Below are 20122 nucleotides of genomic sequence, written 5' to 3' on the forward strand. Positions count from 1 at the left end.
TCAGAACAATCCACTGCGATCCTCCATCTTCCTCAAAAATAATAAATGAGCTTTTTGTGTTGATGCAGCTTTGTGGAAGTAAACACAATTAGGCCTCATGCTAAAATGAGCAGCATACTAATGAGAAGTGCTGAATCAATTATTCCCCAGGAATTCAGGGCTATCAGCAGTCTGAGATCAGACATGGTAGTTTATACAGCTTTCACAGATTCCCGATAAGAAATAAGCATAGCGCAGCCACGCTGAGTCTGTACTATACACACAAAGACAGGTTCCTCCCCTTTCTCATCTCATTTCTTTAATTTAAGCTGATTTTGCTTCACAACTTGGAAAGCTTCTTATTCCAGTTCCCCCTCCCTCAGTGGCATTTTACAAATGCCTGTGGGTTGGATTAAAAAAAAAAAACAACACCCAGAACAGCCCTCCACAGGTTAGAATCGACATCGAGCCTTTTTGAGGGAGCCATATGTGTGGCAGCTTGTCAGTTCTTAGGCTGTAAATACAAGACTACCGAACCAACGTTCACAAAGTGCTCCAAAAGCCATCTGTCCGGATGCGCGCTCGAGTGCCGACTCCCACACCCAGGGCAGCATGACAGCACGCAGAGCAACCCCACGGCTCCGGCCAGCATCATGCTCCCCTCTGTCTGGGTCTGCTTTTATCACTGCCTGCTGGTCCTGCTGACGTTCACTGAGAGAGAACGCCAGCCAAAGGTTATCTCACAGCACAAGTCTATCAGTTATATACGGCATCAGTGACACTGATTGACTGGCTCCCAACTCAGGCATGTCTAGACAGACCTTGGCTACCCACAAAATAATCTGCTGTTTCTTGCAAATGCAGAAGTGCCAGCTCCGAGATCCTCGCTCACAGCAACATGAGCTAGCTTGCAATTTCTAAGATTAATTCCTTTTTCTGCATCCTGTCATGTAACCACTCAGTAGCACGGCTTTTCCCTAGCCATGCATCTCACCCTCAACCAGAAAAGAACATTTTGAGAGAGATGCTGACACCTCTAGGGTCACGTTCCATCTTCACATATCCCCTAAGACTATCCAAGTAACACCTGATGCACAGAGGGCTGCTGAGATGATACTGAGCCGTTTTATGCAACACCCAAAACAGGAAAAGCACGGTTCCAGCGTGGTTCAGACAGGTAAATACAAAACCAGGGAGTGCAGGAAGGAGAGAGCAAGTCAAAAAAACAGGTTTGTAAATGTGGAAAATGAGAACATGCTTCTAACGTTACAGGAGAGAGTCAGTTGGCTTGTAAAGAAGAAAAGTGCTACTAGGAATTGAAATCAGGATGGTGTGGCAAGCAGTTTGCTAAGAGATGTGGGCAGGTCGTAGGGGGAAAACAGAGCAGCACAGACAGAATGCAGTAAGGAGCTGCAAACAGCCTTACAGGGGCTTAGGCAGTGCCACGGAATAAGGAATCCTGCAAGCAAAGGTTTGGTTTCAGGCATCTGAAGGGGAGAGATGACAGGCAGGTAAAAAAGTGGCTTCCAGAGTAGCAGCCTGAACAGACTCAGCATTTGTATCATTTTACATTTCAGTCAGAAACTATGAAGGAGCATTGAAGTACCTGTACAGCTATCTAGTGTTACATTTCTAGAACTGGTCATGGAGGGTTCCTATCCCAGCATGTCAGACACTCAGCTTAGCCAGTGGCCACTGCATTTTACAGGCCAAGTTTCTAAGAGACCAAGATTTCTTGATGTGTTTTTGCACCTGCAGTTACAAGGAGATACACAGTACCACATCTGATTATCAGCTCTTCAGGAACACTTCATGTTATGAGAATCTCAAGATAAAAATACTCCTGAGCTCCTGAAAGTGCTCTAACACCTACAGCATTGGAAACCCTGACAGGCAAGCGAGTCCTATCACTGTAGCGTAGAATGTGAGCAACGTGGAGAATTAACGCACTTAGGGGGGAAATGTGCCCTCACACAGACACTGCTTCCAAATAAAAGGTGGGAATTAGTCAGAACCAAACCTGCGTTGGGTTTGGGCTCGTTTCTCTTCTCAGTGTTGTTGCTAGGCGAGGTTTGAACAGGCAACAATGCATGACTTGTTGAAGTGAGATTTAATTAGAGCAGGGCAGATGTTTTCATTCCTTTGTCCTATTTTTCAGTAATGCTCATTTCTCTTCTTCTGTTGCTGATTAAAATAGTGAACTTTATGGCTTTAATATGACCTGCACTTTTCTGTATCTGTTGTCTCCCACCATTTCCCCCTCTCCTTTTAAAAAGCCAAAAGCAAGACAGCTTCCCTATGGCTCTTTCCAAATCAGACACTTCAGGCTTCCTGGAATACAGGTGTAGCTTACTTAGCAACTGAGTATCTCTGTCAGCTTTGCAATTCTGTGTCCTTAAACTATTTAAATGTGAGCCTGACCCAGCTTCCCAAACACAGAAGCAACACATTTCAAAAAATCAAAAGAACTGTATCTGACGCTTCTATCAGCTGTCACACTGCCAAGCAACAACATTGGAGCACCTTATATTTTCCCACTTTAATAAAGACAAGTGAAAGGCAGCTTCCTCTTGCAACTCCAGATAATTATGATCTTCAGAATCACTTTGAATTAAAACCTATCAGACAGTCCTTTCTCTTCATGCAGATGATAAAGGATGCAATGAGCTACCGAGTATAAGTAAAACACTGAACCTCGCTCCCCAAGAGCCACCTGTGCTCATCTCTGAGGTTACAGAGCTGGCTCCAACACATATAGGTGGGTTTGTATTTGGCTGTCATGGACCACACTTGTCAGTCCTGCAAAGCTGTGGCTCATTAACTCCCACCTACCTCAGCACAGATCCGTGCAGGCAGAGGGCCAAGGACAGCAGGACAGCCACAGCACTTCATCCCAAGCACGTGGCTTCAACATCGCAGCCCAGAAGGCAGCGGTCACAGGGCTAAACCCAGACTAGTGATGAAGGACATGGCTGTCTCCAGTTCCAGGGAGCATTTCAGGGCTCATCTCCACAGCACACATGTATCAACTAAGGCAGGAAAGAGGGTTGTGGGTTTGAGGTTTTTTTTTTTTGCTGTTGATTCCAAACTTCAGCCATGTACTTCTCCATTTAGCCCCAAACCCAGCTCTGGGCAGGCCTGCAACCCTGCCAAGCCCTGTTTAATTTCTGGCCACAGCCCAGGAGCCCCAGAGCACCCCCCACCACTCTCACTGGTGGTGGCAGCAGCTCCAGCCCCCCAGGCCACACATGGCCATTTCTAACAGGGGACCTGAAGAACTTGGCCCCCACCAGCCAGGAGCTCTCATTGTCACACACAGCTCGAGCACAGCCAGGGAGAGCGTCAGCCACCGCAGCGCTGAGCGCGGCTGGTTCGCAGGCTGCCCTGCGGCCACGGCGAGAGGCTCTGCGGCAGGAAGGGGCTGTCCCTGCAGCATAGGCCAGGACAAGGCGGGCAGTAGAGCCGCCGGGGCCGCGCTCCAGTGCACGGCGGCACCCAGGGCCGCACTGAGCCCTTCGCCCTCAGCCGACTCCCCTCCCCTGACCTCCCCAACATGGCGGCGGGAAGGGCCCGCCCGCCCTCAGCCGCGCTGTCGCAATAGCGCCTCGCTTTCGCTGCGCTTTACGGCAATGCCGCAAAGCGGGGAAGCAGGCGGCCGGCGAGGCCGTCGCCGGAGGAGCGGAAGCCGCCATGGACCGGAGGAAGAAGCCGCTGGATGTGGCCGCCTCCTCGGTGAGTGAGCGAACCTGTCCGCGGCCAGGAAGAAACAAAAGAAGCCCCTCCGCCTCCCCACGAGGGCCTGTCGTTCGGCCTATAAGGGTGTGAGGGCGGCCAGGTGTGCCCTGTTACGCAGCCGCGGGGCTCCCGCGGGCGGGCCCGGCCGTGCGGGCTGGGCCTGGGGGCGAGCCGCTTCCAGGGGTGACAGTACAGCGGGGCGTGCCTTCTGCCCCCCGCTGAAAGGCGCATTCATAACAGCAAACGCTGGTTTAAAGGGTTCTGTTGTAACGCCGTGCGTCGCGGTTCTGTGAGATTGTGGGGGGTTTGGCCCCTTCGCCTTCCTGACCGAGCCTTCGCACTGCGCTCTTACTCTGAGTGTGCCAGGGCTGAATTTGCCCCCACTTGTGCTATAATGATAAAGTGAGGGTCTGAGGGGGAAACGGGAGTTTATTTCCTGATTTTTCCCAAGTGACAGGAGGTCCGTGTTTTGGCAAGTGAACCTTCGGCCCGGGGATGGCCGGGTGCTGCTCCTGCCGGCTCCCCAGCAGCCTGTGGGCAAGGGACTGCTGCCAGGCGCTTTCTTTTCCCAAACAGTTAATGTAAACTGTGGGTTGTTGGGAGATGAAATATTTAACGTTGGATTTTTGGATGATCACTTCTAAGCAGTGGGGGGAGAAGAGTTAATTTACAACACTGCGCATCATTGTTACAGGGACCTGAAAAGAAAATGCTTTAGTGTTTGGGACAAATATTAATACCAAAGTCTTCCACTTCCCTGATTTAATGTACATCTGTGAAATTTGTCTTCTGTAGGGCTTGCAGGGCAAGTGGCACAATGTCCCCTTCCAGACTAGCCTTTTTAATGCAATTTCAAGACAATACCCCTGCGGGTGGTGTTTCCTCATAAAAGATGAGATGGGCATTGGTCATAGATGGCAATGCTACTTACATGTTTATTAAAAAAAAAAACCTAAAACCATAGAAACAGTATGTAGAACAGTGAGAAAGTATATACATTTTATGAAAGCAAACTTATCAATTCTCTTCTGAGACAGGATTTTATTCATTATCTAATGGTTAGAAGTTTCCTTTTCAAATTCAGTAGTGTTATTTCACTAATCCTTCTCAATTGTTTTGCCACGGGGAGGCTGGTAAAACGTGTATGGAATGATGTCTCTCTTAGTCCCATTATGTATCAAAGGCTCAAGGACATCTTTGGCGTTTTTTTAAATCCCTAATCATAATTTGTATTTGTGGGGTTTGTATATTGTTTGCTGTAAACTTCAGAGTGCTGTTTGTGATCAGATTGGTGCTTCAAAGTTCCACATAACAATGCAATCAAATGCTCATATAACCGTAAATGCCAGGTTGTTTTACTTAGAAATACAGTTATTACTTCACTACAGCCACTGATGTATGTGCGTGTGATATGTCTGTGTTATTTATTTGTTTATTTTGCTGTTGATGTAGTTGGTAGATCTCAAAGCAGAACTCTTCCGGAAGCAAGAACAATTCAAGAAAGAAAAGCTATTGAAAGATGCTGGCATCTTTGCAAAGCCCAGAACTTCCAATAAGGTAGAAGTATTTTTCCGTTGTTGTTTTTGTTATTCTTTCTCCTTAAAGTAAGGATATTCATATCCAAATCTAAATAAATAAATACTCAGAGCTATGTTACTATTCAAATGTAAAATCTACATGATGAGGATGTTCTTTAAATTTCATTTCCAGGTGAGATTCTTGTGCACAGCAGAAAACTTACCTCCTGCTTATGGCCATCTAAATCACCACTTAACTTTTGCTCCCCAGGCAGCCACAGCTTTTGTAACTCTAGGAAAAGATGTTTCTTTCTTTTCCTCCACGATTTTGAATGCTTCTCTGAAGGATGGAGGATGAGACACTCTTCCTGATAAACGCTCTGCTACCTGTTCCTCTGTATCGTGGTGTATAATAATGAATACACAATTATTTCTCATGTTTTACTCTTTATTGCACACTGGGTTTTATTCATTCTGTAGCTTTCTAGTAGTAGAATATAGTATTGCTGCCGTATTTGAAGAAGATGCAGCATTTACAGTGTCATGCTGTAAACAGGCAAACTGTATTTCATATCTAAAATGAAGGTAATTAATAGATGGCTCTGTTATTACTTTAGTAATCAGCAAGATTGTACTTATTAATTTTTTTAACCTTAACATCTTTGCCAGAACAGATTTTGTCTGATTTCTGAGTGGTTTTTATTTTTTTTTTTGGCTTCTCAGCCCACCCTTAACTATTCTATCATACTGCAATCTGTGTAATTTTAGGACATACCTGCTGTATCCTAAAGCACAGTAGGTATAATCTCAAGTCAAACATGTTTAAGATGTTATTTACAAAGTTTTTCATTATTGATTTGCAAAGTTTTCATTATGGAGTTGAAATATTTTTTAATCATTACCATTTCAATGTTTTTATTTATTTCTTTATTTGTTGTTATAAAATTGTGCTCCACAGAAACCAAGCATCTGGAACAAACAAAACACAGGAGTTGCAAATCGAGCCGAGAAAGATGTTGAGCAGAAGACAGAAGAGGAGCATGTATTAGATCAATCGAGGTAACTCTTGGGCTCGTACACCTAAAATTAATTCTGTAACGTCACTAAAATTATATTCAGTATAAACTCTGGAACTGGATATCTGCATATCTTCAGAAATGTCAGTTAATGTTCAAAACAAAAGCCAGGCATAAGTCAGCTTCTAGTAAGCATTTCAAGCAGTCCTGGTACTTTCCTGTTCCATTTATCTAAGGCTAAACTGGTCATTTTGAACTGTGTTTGGAACTGGTGGGATTGCAATGTTAATTTTCTTTTTCAGGAAGAAACTAGAAGAGAAAGCAAAGCTGTATGAGAAAATGACAAAAGGCGACTTTCCAGGTGAACAAAACTAGTCTAAAATGAATATTTTTTTCATATATATATATAAAAATTGTAAAGTTGACCCTAAAAGTTGTTATTTCTGACTATCTGGTGATTTACAGCAGCCACACTATGAATTCACTGCTTGTCTTCTTAGATGGGAAATTTTTTTTGAGTTATTATACAAAGCGATTGACATGGGTTATTCTGCTTTGAAAGGGAGAAAAAATATAGGTACTACAGAAAATAAAATTACTTTTTGAAAGACAGCGTGTCCTAGTAAAGCACTGTGGGCTTGTTTCACTCATTCATTAAGTGGGTGGAATATATTCTGGTTTTTCAATACAGAATCTTAGAAAAACAAAATTAATTTATTCTCCATTATGCAGTCTTTGGATTGCATTGCTGGTGTTCGGTCCTGCATTCTAATTCTTGAACCTTTATGAAGAGGAGCCGGAGGGGAGTCTGGCTGGTCCATATGTGAATGCCAGTCATGCAGCTAATAGGGTTAGAGAATTCTAATCTGTCCTTTTCTCCTCTCACTCATTCAGTCCCTTGCAAGAAGTAATTATTAAAATGGAATCCAAATCTCCTTGCGATTAATCTCTGATGTTTTATTTACTAGTGTCCATCTTTGTACACATGACCCCACCACTTTTCTCTGCTTTTCTAAAAAGTAGTCTAGTGACTGCCTAACTACTGCCAACACAGCAAGTGTTAAGCATCAAAAAAGTATCTGAACTGTTACATAACAAACCCTATACTTCTGAAATAGTTAATGAGCAGAGAATATTTTAGAGTAAAGACTGCAACCTTTTCTGTACTGTACACAAATGATTTAATTGCTTTAAAATACCCTAGAACTTCTATTCAGAAATATAGGTTATCACAGTGGAGCCAATTTATAGCTCCAAGTTTGTTCAGCACTGAATGAGATTTAAGTATTCCCCAATAGTGCAGTCAAGTGCGTTGCTAGCAGCTGAAAAGCTGATTGGGGCTATTTTGTATTGATTTTGTGCTTAGTTCTGTTCTTTTCGTGGTTGTTCTCTAAGAATCGATTTTCTGCCTTAGATGAAGAAACTGAGAGTTTGTACCTTGTGGATTTCACTCAGAAGATCATAGACAAACAGCACGAAGTACAGGAACTGTATCAGAGTGAAGCTGATAGAAAGACTGCAGAAAAAGAGACAGATGATGAGGAAACTCAACCTGAAATGGAAATACCACCTCCCGAGGACCCAGATGAAGAATGGTTGGTACTACTAATTGGGATAAGCTGTCCTGACTAGTCTGTTTCTTGACAATCGCATGAGAAAATAATTTTATTCTCCAAAGTATGTGGAGTGGCACCTTTTTTTTTGTTAATACTACATGTTGAGAAGAGGTGGTAACATTCTTTCATTTCATGTCTCATTAAAAGACAGTCCTTCATGTTACTTTCCTTTCCATGTAGATAACTGCAATAGAATCTACATCCAGGATTTTGAGAAATATCAGTGAGGGAAATGTACTATAAGTGAGACATCGTAGTACCCTCCCTTATTTTCTTGCATAGTTTATGGGAATTCTGATTGCAGTATTGATATTATGCTTTGATGTTTTGAATTGAAATGCGCTTTAGCAAAACTTGGGGTTTTTATTTTATCCACCTTCCCTTCTCTAATTGCTTGTGACTTACAAAATGAGCAGTTGTTTTTCATTGTGTGGCCTCGTCTTAAAGGAAAGAGACTCTGACTGGAGAAAGAACACGATTTTCCAGCATTTCTTTCACTGTTTAACTGCAGCACAGCAAATAGTCTGTGACGATTTTCAGTGACATTCCAAGTAACTACTAGTTTTTCATCCAAGACATTAGGAATAATTACGAAACCAGTCTGACTAAACATTTTCCTTGCCCATTTGTTCAAAATGCTTATGGAACAGAGATTTTACTTCCGGTAATCAGTTTAAAACAGCAGTAACCAATACGAAAAAGAGCACCCCCGTTCTCCAGTTTATTAGGCCAAGATAAGATTTCCGATGTAATGTTTCAGAATAAACTGGGAGAATGAATCCAGCAGAGTACCAGGAGACTGTTGGGTTGGAAAGGCACTTGTCATAGAATCATAGAATGGTTTGGGTTGGAAGGGACCTTAAAGACCATCTAGTTCCAACCCCCCTGCCACAGGCAGGGACACCTTCCACTAGACCAGGTTGCTCAAAGCCTCATCCAACCTGGCCTTGAACACTGCCAGGGAGGGGGCAGCCACAGCTTCTCTGGGCAACCTGTGCCAGTGTCTCACCACCCTCACAGGAAAGAATTTCTTCCTAATATCTAATCTAAATCTCCCCTCTTTCAGTTTAAAACTGTTCCCCCTCATCCTATCACTACATGCCCTTGTCTGTCTCAGTGAGGCCTTATCCTAATGAGGATATTTGGGTGCTAGCATAATTAATGCTAATTATTCTGCAGTCATAGTCACATCTTCACTATAGAGAAGGCAGACTTTTTTGTCTACTGATGTTACATTATAATAAAAACCAAAGGGCACTGAGTATATACTAAGCTGTAGATAACCTTAGAAATTATGTAAAAGACTGACCTTACTAAACACGCAGATCTTTAAAAGTTTGGGTTTTGGGAACTAGATTGCCAGTCATACTTTTTCAGATGTAATATTAATTCTTTAGAATGGGATAATTGAGGCAGCTAGATGCTAAAGAACTTTCTAGCATTACAGGACAATAAATATAACTCTTAACAGCTTTTTCGACAAGTGTAAATTAAGTGTTCAGTACCATAAAGAGTTGAATAAGAAGCACAATATGTGCCTCAAAGGAACATTTTGCTTGCATTTTGGGTAGCCTTTGTTATGCCAGTTGGATGAATGCTATCAGCCTATTCTAAACGAGCTTTAGACTGATAATTGAAATACATTGTAGCAATTTCATATCTGCAAGAAGTCAATGCCGCATCATTATTTTCACCATGGGAAGCAAGTACTAGGCTCAGTTTTATGTTGGTGTGAAAAACTACATGACATTGTAACTTTTGAACAGTTTTTTACACCATCTTATTGCCAAGGCAAAGAGCTGGCTCAAAGGGAGATAGAGTAAATGTATGTGATAAAACTGTCATACGCCCTGTTCAGAATGTATCCTCCTAACCTGCGAGTCTGTTAATTGAAAGGTAGAAGGAACTGTCACCCATGGAGAGACTGAGAGGTGATGAATATTCTTTGGAAAGTGTCACCGCTTCTGTCTTCTGGTTAAGAGTTCTCTAAATCTGCAAAAAAGTAGTTCTGCATCAAATTGCCTTTGCTTTCATTACAGGGTTGATTATGTTGATTTCTTGGGCCGATCTAGACGCTGTATGAAGAAGGATTTGCCAAGTCTACTTAAAATGGATCAGGAACTTCAAGGAAAAAGGTGTGGTTTCTCTAATGGAAGTGCATGCTCCTTGCAGTATTCAACACACATATTTTTAATGAGAAGGAAGAGAGGCTGTGCTTTGTTATCCCATTCTCAATCCAGCATTGTTGATGCTACTGCTTTCTCTAGATTTATTTTAGTCAAACTTCTGCTGGTTACAACATTGTGCCTTTAAAAAATAGACAGAGTAGCTACAGAGAAATTGTATGTGACTCTGATTTTACCAAAACTTTCTATTATAAATCCAGACAGTATTCCAAGGCTTCTATTTTATTTCACCCTGGCAGCTGACCATTTGAAATACATGGCTGGTGTATTGGTTTTAAATTGCAACAGAATGGAGACCACGGATATCAAATAAAAGCCCAAATGAAATTTTTAATAAACTACTAAGGGACACTTTTTGATGTAAATGCTGACTAAATCTAAACCATCACTTACAGAGCATAGTTTGCAGAGAAAAGTTCTAATAAATTGATTTAGCAATCTCTCAGATATTTGATGCATCTTTTAAAACTGTGATCCTTGTATGGAAATTGTATTTTATTATACCTTCCAGAAAATGCCAGAGAAGTGATTCCTGCTTGTTTAACTTGGAAACTGATTATAGTCTTTTAGGAATTCCAAATTCATCATGACATGCAAAGTGAATTTGTTAGAACTCCATTTGTTTGGTTTTGCTCTTCTGTTAAACAGCAGTTTAACAGCTCTTCTGTTAAAATGACTATGGCAGCACTGAGAATTTTTTTCAGAAAATAATCTAAAGGCACCTCATCTGAGCCCTTACTGTTGCTGAAGTGAAAATTCTTTCACACTAACAACTCAGTAATGTGTTTTCTATATTATAAACACAAGATGGAGAATGTGAGTGCTTTGAAATTGCAGTCTCTGCATTGATATGGATGACAGCTGGTCAGCAAAAACAGCTTTAGCCAGACAATAAAAGAAAAAGATCCTGCTGCTTCTTTTGGAAAAGAAAAAATATTACCTGTATTGGGTATTAATATTTGGCGTGGACTTCTAGGGTAAATTAATGGCTAGCTTTTTGTTATTTCAAATACCTTTCATTTTCTTACATTAGATCTGAAATGTTTCTATATGTGATTGCTAGAATCCCAACAGATGCCAATAGAAGTGATTATTTCATCTCTCATTTTCTGATTTGATAATGATTTCATAAAGTTGCTGAGAAAGGATATGGTTTTGTTTAAATCTTTTAATAACGTGTTCTACTAGTACCTTGTTTCAGAGGTAGTTTTGTATTTCTGTCTTCATGCTTACCATAGTCATCAATGTTGCATCACTAAATGGTGCCTACAATGATCTGTTTTGTAAAAACTGCAACAGTGGTTCAGACCAAATCATACTTTCACTGTTTGATACCATAAAACTGATAAGTTCTGCTCTGTAATCCCTAACTTTTTTTTTTAATTAGACAAGGTCCTGATGGGAATACTCTGTTATCTGAAGACATGAGAAGAGAACTTCAGAGGCAGCAGTGGGAAAAAGAAGAAGAAGAAGCCCTCAGAAGACCCATGGGACCCATACATTATGAGGACATTCGAGAAAATGGTATACTTCCACACTTTATATCACTTACCTTTATATCACCAAAGAGATAGGTTTTAGAAGAAACAAGGGAAGGTTACTTCTTGTGCCTGTAGGGCAAATGTAGGTATGTGTTAAGCCACATGTGTAATAACCGTTCAAATTACCAGTACATAAATCTAGATTTATTTTTCCTCAAATTGTGTTTTTCTCAAATGTATTTTTCAAATTTCATTACTTCCTCCTGTGTTCTCCTTCAGGAAGCTTCACTTCATGCATCATCTAAAACAAGCCCTTTTTAGTCATCTAAAACTAATGTGATGTATGTTGTTGGGAGTAATTCAGTGCCTGAAAGCAGGGTGCATGGTGCTTGTAGTTACTGTCAGTTATAAACTGAGTGTAACTTAAATTTATTGATTTTCTCCTTCTTTTCAGAGGCCAGACAGCTTGGTGTTGGTTACTTTGCCTTTTCTCGTGACAAAGAACTTAGGAATAAACAACGGGCAACACTGGACATGCTAAGAGAGCAGGTATGAGTTTAAAGAGCAAACTGGGGTATGAGGGCATCCTAGTTTCTGTGGTCACTGTCTTTGATGGGTTGTATAAGTCTTATACTAGGTGATGCCTGCAGCTGACTCCAAAAAATTGGGCCTCTTTTTCCCCATTGAAACATGGTACTTGATGAGGATTGCTTTTAGTTGTTCAGTAAAGGAAGGTATGTAGTTGATTATAATAACAAAAGAAGATTAATTCATGTTTTTCATTGCTGTTAAGACACTTGATCAGAGAACCAAACGTGAACAGTTAAAAGAAAAAAGGAAGGCAGCTCTAGATGCAAGGCTGTGTAAACTTCGAGCACGGAAGATTAAGAAGTTAAGGGAAGCTGGATTAGAGGAAGAGGCAGAAAAATTGGAGAATGCAGGTATGATCTGCTGCCTTTTTAAGTTAAATACTTGCTATTTCATCTTGTACTTAATCAATGGACAGGCATACTCTTAATTGATTTAGGTTTGGACATTAAATATATTGGCATTATGTATTCTATATATACAATTAGTATAACTGTTAAGATAGCAAGAGTTCATGTAACTGTGTGTAGATATAAAATCATGCCAGAAATAGCTTAATAATGCAGGTAGAAATATGATCTGTAGATTTTAGGCTTTTTTTTGATTCACACCTGACAGCAGGAATTATGTGGGTTAATTATGCAGGTTGAGGTTAGAGCTGCTGAAATTTTACTGGCTTTTTTTAAGATGAGGTAGAATAAAACGTAGTAACAAGTTAATGTTGCTATTTTGCTAATACACGCTCTTACAGTTCCAGTGCAGTCTGTAAATTGGACATACAGCTGACTTTAGGATTTAGGATGATCAGTTTGAGTTCTAATCCCATCTCTGCGCTGTCTCCCTTATGACACTGCTAGTCAGTGTGTACTGTCTGTCTCCCACTGCAAAATGTAGCTAATATTTCACTGTGTCAGAACCCTGTGCAAGTGATTAACTGTGGAGTGTTCTGGAAATGAAGAACAGTAGTGTGCCACTGCTAACTTAACTGTTGTTCAGAAGAAAAAGAATGCAAATTGTTTTCTCTGGTAAATGAAATGGAGATAACATGCTAATATTCTTATTTTTACCTAATTTTCTAGCTTCAGTATAACACTCAGCACATTCCTTTTTGGGTTATTAGGCAATAGATTTTCAGCAGTCTTTTTGATACAACTAGAAAGCTAATGAAGTGTCTCTTGGTAGATACACTTCCTGATTATCTGGCGTACCCATTATCTTTTCTGAGCTAATATGCGCTAATTAAAAAAAATTGCCTCCCCACTCAGATGCATTTCATTATTAGAATGAAATTAGATCACTATTATGAGCTCTATAAATGCAAATAACTCTTGCTTCCTATTCCTCCTATGAAGTTCATATAGATTTTATCCCGTTACTAACAAAAGCTACTGTCTCTTTCTGTAACATAGAGGTGAAAGGTGTTACTGAAGAACCGGAAGCTCCGAGAGTTACTGCAGCAAGTAGAAAGGTAGAGGTTGTCATCCAGGAGAGAAGAGATACAAAGCCTGGCGTGCCTTATGTCCGAGAGTGGGATAAAGGCAAAGGTAAGGAAATGTCGATTCAGAAACAGTGTTTGGAAGCAGTGTGCACACTGCTATTTTCATTTCTATTTTGTGACAAAGTATGGTAAGACTGAGAAGCAATTAAATACTTTCTCCCTGTGTCATGATGACTATCTAGTGTCCAGTGCAGCGATTGACAAGGCATGCCTTAGTGCCAGTAGCTGCTATAATGTCCCCATAATTTTTTCTTCTATAGGAGTTACTCCATTTCTGGATGATCCAGAGAGGTTGACAGAATGACGTATTTCATAGTTCATAAGATTTACTGTCTTTCAGAGTGATCTCTTCTTGCTGTATTTCTGTAGCTTGTGCTACATGATGGCAGTATGTATGACACTGAAACAAGTACAGGACAATGCTAAAAAGTGATGCAAGCAGAGACCACTTCAGTGCCAATGTCCCATCTTGAAGCATCTTCCTTGTCACAGCATCAAGTGATGGCTGTCTTCTAGATCCTTCCTAAACCCATTAACTCATTTTCCACCATTAATCTAAGATCATGCTCATTCTTGTAGTCTGATGTCTGACTTAAGTAAAAGCAAACAAGGAATAGGCAAAGCACATAAATGTCCACCTCCTTTAGTACTCCTGTAAGAGCAGCAATTCCTGTTCTGTGCAATACTGGTATTTCCAGCTTCTTTTTACTTTTCACAGTCTCTGTGTGTTCAGTTAATGAGCACCATTGTGAGGGGAAACTTTGAGGTTCCATTAAAAACCAAAACTTTCAAGTCCTATCTGTTAAATCTTTATCCTGCCCAACACTGTTTTTTTTCCTGCCTCTGAGCAATCCTAGTATCTGACTGACACCCAGGCAGCACTGTACTACACAACAAATATTACACTCAGAAGGAAGAGGACAGTTTACTCTAAAATGTGAAGTAAGATAACTGTGGTTCACTAAACATAAATGTAACACAAGCATCTAAATTAGTATAAGAAGGGATAAGCAAAACTGCTCATTCTCTTTGATGCTTTCCTCCTTACTATTTCATATTTTTTTATATTTTTACCAAAGCAAAGGAAGTCCTGCTCTGATTGGGGCTCTATTTTGCTACATCAGACAAATGTGTAGCCCTTATGTATCAAAATTTTCTACTTCATTTCTTACAAAAGTCTTGATAAAAATGAACACTGAAAAGAATTTTATTGGTTTTAGAAAGTAGGTTTGGGAGACATCTTTGGAGTAGGTTTTGGGGATATCTTTTTAAGTGTGGTGATCTTGAGCTGTCATTCCATTTTGGTACTTCAGAACTATTTTTAATCAGAAATCAGCAGCTGTCATAGTAACTAGAATATCTACCACTTCTGTTGAAATAAAGAAATTACTGTTTTTCTCCTGTGCCCACTAGAGTTAGTATCATCATCTCCATCTTCTAATAACTAAGCTCTTAATGCTTTGATTCATTTGTATTTTGATTCACCCCTAACTAATTAGTCATTTTTCATAACCAATGACCCCATTGTTAAAGGATCTTAAAGTGACTAGGATGAGTTATATAGAGGATGGTAGTTACCTTTAATGCCCAGTGCTTTTGTTCCTGCTCTGTAAAGAGAGTGGACTGTCAGCTCAGTACTAGATTGGAAATCTAGTACTAGATGGAAAAGAACTTCAAATGGCTTTACACAGCTGCATCTTCTCCGTTTGCTAACTTGTTTTCCCTCCTTTCTGACTGATCTTTAGACCCTAAAATCTGTATTCAATCTATCATTTTCCCTGTTTCTAACAGAACTGATGTTTGGAAACTGGTCAAAGAAACAGGAAGAACTCAGAGATGAGCGAGATCCAGAATTTGCACCACCTTCTGATTACTTTCTGGGACAAAAGAAAGATGATAATTACAGAAGTCAGAATTTGAACAGTCCTGAAACCTCCTCTGAGAAAGTGGAAACGGAGACAGCACAAAGCCAACAGATGCCATCAGCGCAGGCCAACGGCAGCAGCACCGAAGGTGTGCCACCGTCAGTGCAGGCTTACCACAGCAATGTTCAAGGTGAGTCAGCATCAACAGAGGCCCGTGGCAGTGACACTCAAGATGTGCCATCATCAGCAGAGGATGACAGCAGCGATGATGAGGATATGCTGCCACCAGAACACGCTTACGGCTATGGTGCTCAAGGTGTGCCACCGTCAATGCAGGCTTACGGCTATGGCGCCCAAGGCGTGCTGTCATCAATGCAGGCTTATGGCTACGGCCCTCATGATGTGCCATTTCCAATGCAGGCTTATGGCTACGGTGCTCAAGGCATGCTGCCACCGATGCACGCCTATGGCTACGGCAGTCACGATATGCCGTTTTCAATGCGTGCTTACGGCTACGGCACCCAAGTTGTGCCACCAGCGATGCAGGCCTGTGGCTGCAGCGCCCAAGATGTGCCACCAGGAACGCAGGCCTGTGGCTGCAGCACCCAAGATGTGCCACCAGGAACGCAGGCCTGTGGCTGCAGCACCCAAGATGTGCCACCAGGAATGCAGGCCTCTGGCTGCAGCACCCAAGATGTGCCACCAGGAACGCAGGCCTGTGGCTGCAGCACCCAAGATGTGCCGCCATCAGTGCAGGCCTGTGGCTGCAGCACCCAAGATGTGGAACCTTCAGTACAGACCAACAGCGGTGACACTCAAAATCAGGAACCACTTTACCAAAGTTTAGATGATATGCTGTCTTATTACAGACAAGTGACTTGAACTGAGTAAAAAGATAAGCAAGAATTGTGATTTAAAGAACTGAAATAGAATTATCTTCTCGTCAAGAATATTATTTTCCCACATCTGGGAAAAATAAGTTTCTGTAAGTAGATCAAAATAAATCTCCTGGACACATAAGCTATTTTACATCACAGCTGTACTTTTGCCTTCGTGGTTCTTTTTTTTTTTTCCCCTCTGTATTAAAATTATGTGATTTTTTTTTTTGGCATTACTTACTTAGTTTAGTACATATTTCATTTTAACTCTTTGCCACTTACACCTGAACTTTAGGGTATATTAATGGCTTGCTTTCAAAAGATGAACTCTTCCTTTACTCTGTCGCTCCCCAGCTAGCTTCTGGTTTGGAGGTGCTACAAGTTATGTACCGTGATATCTGTAGAAACAGTACTGAAATGGCAGCCCCTCCACTGCCAAATACAGAACCGTTTTAGGAAATTTGTTACCTACTTAATCTCCTGCCTTTAGGACACCCGGAATATTATCTAGTGAACAGTGGTGGTTCACACAGTCGTAATGGCTTCTGCATTCCTGAGGTCTGTATATAACTCATAATTCTGTGAAGCAAATTAGAGTGGGGAGAGGCACTGCAGAAATCAGTAAATAATGATGGTTAGACTAAGAATAAACACTTCACTAAAGCAGAAGTCTTGACACCTGAAATTACTGTCTTACTGGTTTAGAAAATGCTCTCATAACTCTCCAAGTGCAATTTTCTTGCATCATCTGTTATACTTATGGCTTTATTGTATTTAATACTTTTTTCCAAAAACTGTGATATTGGAGTCATTATATATAAAAGCAGACCAACCTCTACCAAACAAGCTTTTATTTCAGAATCTTAGTAAACAAGAATAATACTTATTTACTCTGTAGAATATTTTTATTTCTGAAGGTAATTTAGATACCCCTATTTATATTTTAAAAGCTCATACAAGGTCTTATCGACCTAGAAAAGCAGGTTAGAATGGGCAGTTTCATGGATTGTCTAAAGTTAAATGACAATGATAACGCCAAAATAGTGAACAATTGAATGAAGTAGTGAACTAGCCAAAGAGACAGAGATAATGTGCTACTCTTGTGTGCTTCAGCTGGATCTCAGGCTGCTTTGCAAAGCCTGGTGAACAGCAGTGTGTTCAAGGTGACTGAGCAAACTTAGCAACATGCAGATCACATTCACTGTCCCCAAACTCTGTTTTGACCTCAACTAGTAAACACACTCTGCCTGTCCTCTTTCCTGTATCTCTGGCTTTTGTACAGGAATTTGCAGAGCACAAGTAACACCTCACAGGAGGAACAGCACCCCGCAAGAGTACCAGTGGTACCATTTAAAAGGGACAAAAATACCCCCGTCTTTTATCCTTACCAAATGGTTAGAGACTGGAGTTTTACGATAACTTTGGGTTTCTGTTCCTCTCAGCAGACCTAGAACTTGAGGATAGTATGGCACTGGGAATGGCCACATCCAGCTGAAACGCACAGAAAGCGTAGCAGCAGCTCCTTGGTTTTGCTGCTGCTGACATTGACCTGAACTCAGCTGTTGCATGTGGCATTCCTTTCCTTTAATCTCTTCAGTATGAATAAAGAACTTGAAAATAAATAATGATTGTATACTAACGACTAAAAGGAAGAGGAAGATAAAGAGAGATAAGATGGTAAACCCATCTGGCTTTACCAAATGTGACAGCATCAACGCAGGTTTTTTTCCTCATAAATTTGGTACAATCTCAGATTAATCAATATCCATGAGATGGCAGTCTAGTCTGACCAATTTTCTATAAGATACTCTGCCAGTATATACTTATTTTTTTGCTATTTATTTCATAGTAACATTGAAGTAGTCTCTGATGACCGTGATCCGAGTAGAATTTTTTCAAATGCTGTGTCACTTCACATTTCATTTTGAGTTTAAAGCAGTTGTGTTTTAGCAGCTTTCTTCCACAAAAATAAGAAGTAGTCAAAACACAAATCTCAAATTTGACTGGTTAGGAAAACAGGCTTCTTGCAGTGCTACTGGTTGTTGAACTTGTACACAGAAACTGATGTTAAATGTTGTAATGTTTCACAAAGAAGTGTTTGGTTGCCCATCGAGTAAGCAAGGCAAAAGCTAATTGCTAAGCTAGAGTTATTTGCAAAGACCCTACTACTTCTTTGGGGTACCAAACTAGTTTGAGTGAATTTCCTAAGTATCCACTACCAGGTTCCACTGCTGTGCCTCACCAGGGGGATCACCGCCTTTGTCCTCGTGTTTAACTGTGATCCACTGGTACAGCTGGAACATGTCTAATATCATGTTGACAGAAGTTACTTAATAGTGACTGTCATGTTTAAGCTATTTAATTAGGGCAGCCTGGTTGTTTCAGCAGAGGAAATAAAGGACCTCATTCAGGTTCCTACCATCAGTCTGGGAAAGCTTTGTTCTAATGATTTAACTTTGGTGCTCATGAGCAAGTGGTAAGTTTGGACTCAAAACAGTTTAGTTGTATGTTGGAATAAACATCTAAGATTTCACTTGCAACAGGCAATTTCAATGTGTGAGGCAGGATAGAATTGGTTTCCAGCTTAGAAACACTGCTTTTTTAAAGCAGGTAATGCACTTAGAAGTATTTTATGAAATCTATTGGAAAAACAATCCCTTTTGACCAGAGATGTTGTAACTAATCTGTATTTAAATTTCATAGCAAGAAGGAACTTAGTACTATAGTTTCTTGGTTCCTACAAGTAAGATCAGACTGAATGAGTGATTCTGCTGTTTGAAAGAAATTGAAAAAAAAAAAAAAAGATTTAAAAACCTGACATATTTTATATCTTTGAAAGGTTATAACTTAGAAACCAGTATAATGCCCTTGGAAGATGGGGATCCAAATGGTACCATTACAGTTTGGAGAAAAGGGAAATGGAAGATAGAGATTGGCAGAGCTGCTAAAGGCCGCAAAGGAATCACAGGTCCATGCAGAATTAGACCCAGGAGTTCTGTGGTCGAACTGCCATTGTACCTCTGTGTTATATTGTGTCCCGCTTTCTATTTTTTTTGTTTGTTTAAGGCAGCTGTGGAAGGAAGGATCAACTGGAAGATAAAAGCATGAGAAACTCCCTAGAGTGTTTTAAAGCTCACTGGGCAGTGCAGTGAAATGTTTCAGGATGTTTTTGGTTGTGTACTTCATGCTTTCTTAGCCACTCTCAGTCTAGAATTGCAATACATTACAATTATTTACCAGTTAAGCCTCAGAATATTATTTTTAAGTGAGAGAATACCACTATCCCCATTTTGTGGAAAGAAGAAGACTAAAATGCAGAATGTCTTATGCAAGGTCACAAAGCAAGTCTGTGGCAGAGCAGAAGTTCAAACCCGGTTCTCCAGGCTGGCTGACTTAGGCTAGTGAAGTTTCATATTTAAGACCTCACATGAATCAGTATGTGGAAGTCATTCAGAGTAGGACATGATTACCTGGGAGCTGAAGTAACTCTAAAGAATGGGTAAAGTACTTGAAAACATTAGAGGTTGACTTCAATTCATTATGGCAATCATATCCTTCAATGGATTTCCCTATAAACAATATTTACATCTATTCTGCTACTATTTTAATCATTGACATTCATTTCCTACTGCCTTCTGGTTTTTGTTTTTTCTGTGCCCTTCAGACTGTGGGTAACTTTATGTATATATGTGATTTAGGAGCTGGAGCTGCACTAAGGAATTAAATGTCATTTATTACATAGCATTATGTAAAAACGTATGAT

At 40.6% G+C, this 20122-nt stretch overlaps 1 protein-coding gene across 1 annotated transcript; it reads left to right on the forward strand.

Annotated features, from left to right (window-relative positions):
* The first annotated feature begins 3622 nt into the window (after window positions 1-3622).
* CCDC174 (coiled-coil domain containing 174) lies at window positions 3623-17167 on the forward strand. The gene is made up of 11 exons (XM_068408956.1): window positions 3623-3711; window positions 5167-5271; window positions 6190-6290; window positions 6550-6608; window positions 7662-7842; window positions 9903-9998; window positions 11437-11573; window positions 11985-12079; window positions 12324-12471; window positions 13528-13662; window positions 15408-17167. The coding sequence occupies exons 1-11, from the start codon at window positions 3670-3672 to the stop codon at window positions 16361-16363; spliced, it is 2055 nt and encodes a 684-aa protein (XP_068265057.1). The 5' UTR covers window positions 3623-3669; the 3' UTR covers window positions 16364-17167.
* Window positions 17168-20122: the final 2955 nt, after the last annotated feature.

The sequence above is a fragment of the Nyctibius grandis genome, chromosome 10 (assembly GCF_013368605.1).
Source record: "Nyctibius grandis isolate bNycGra1 chromosome 10, bNycGra1.pri, whole genome shotgun sequence".
Lineage (NCBI taxonomy): Eukaryota > Metazoa > Chordata > Aves > Nyctibiiformes > Nyctibiidae > Nyctibius > Nyctibius grandis.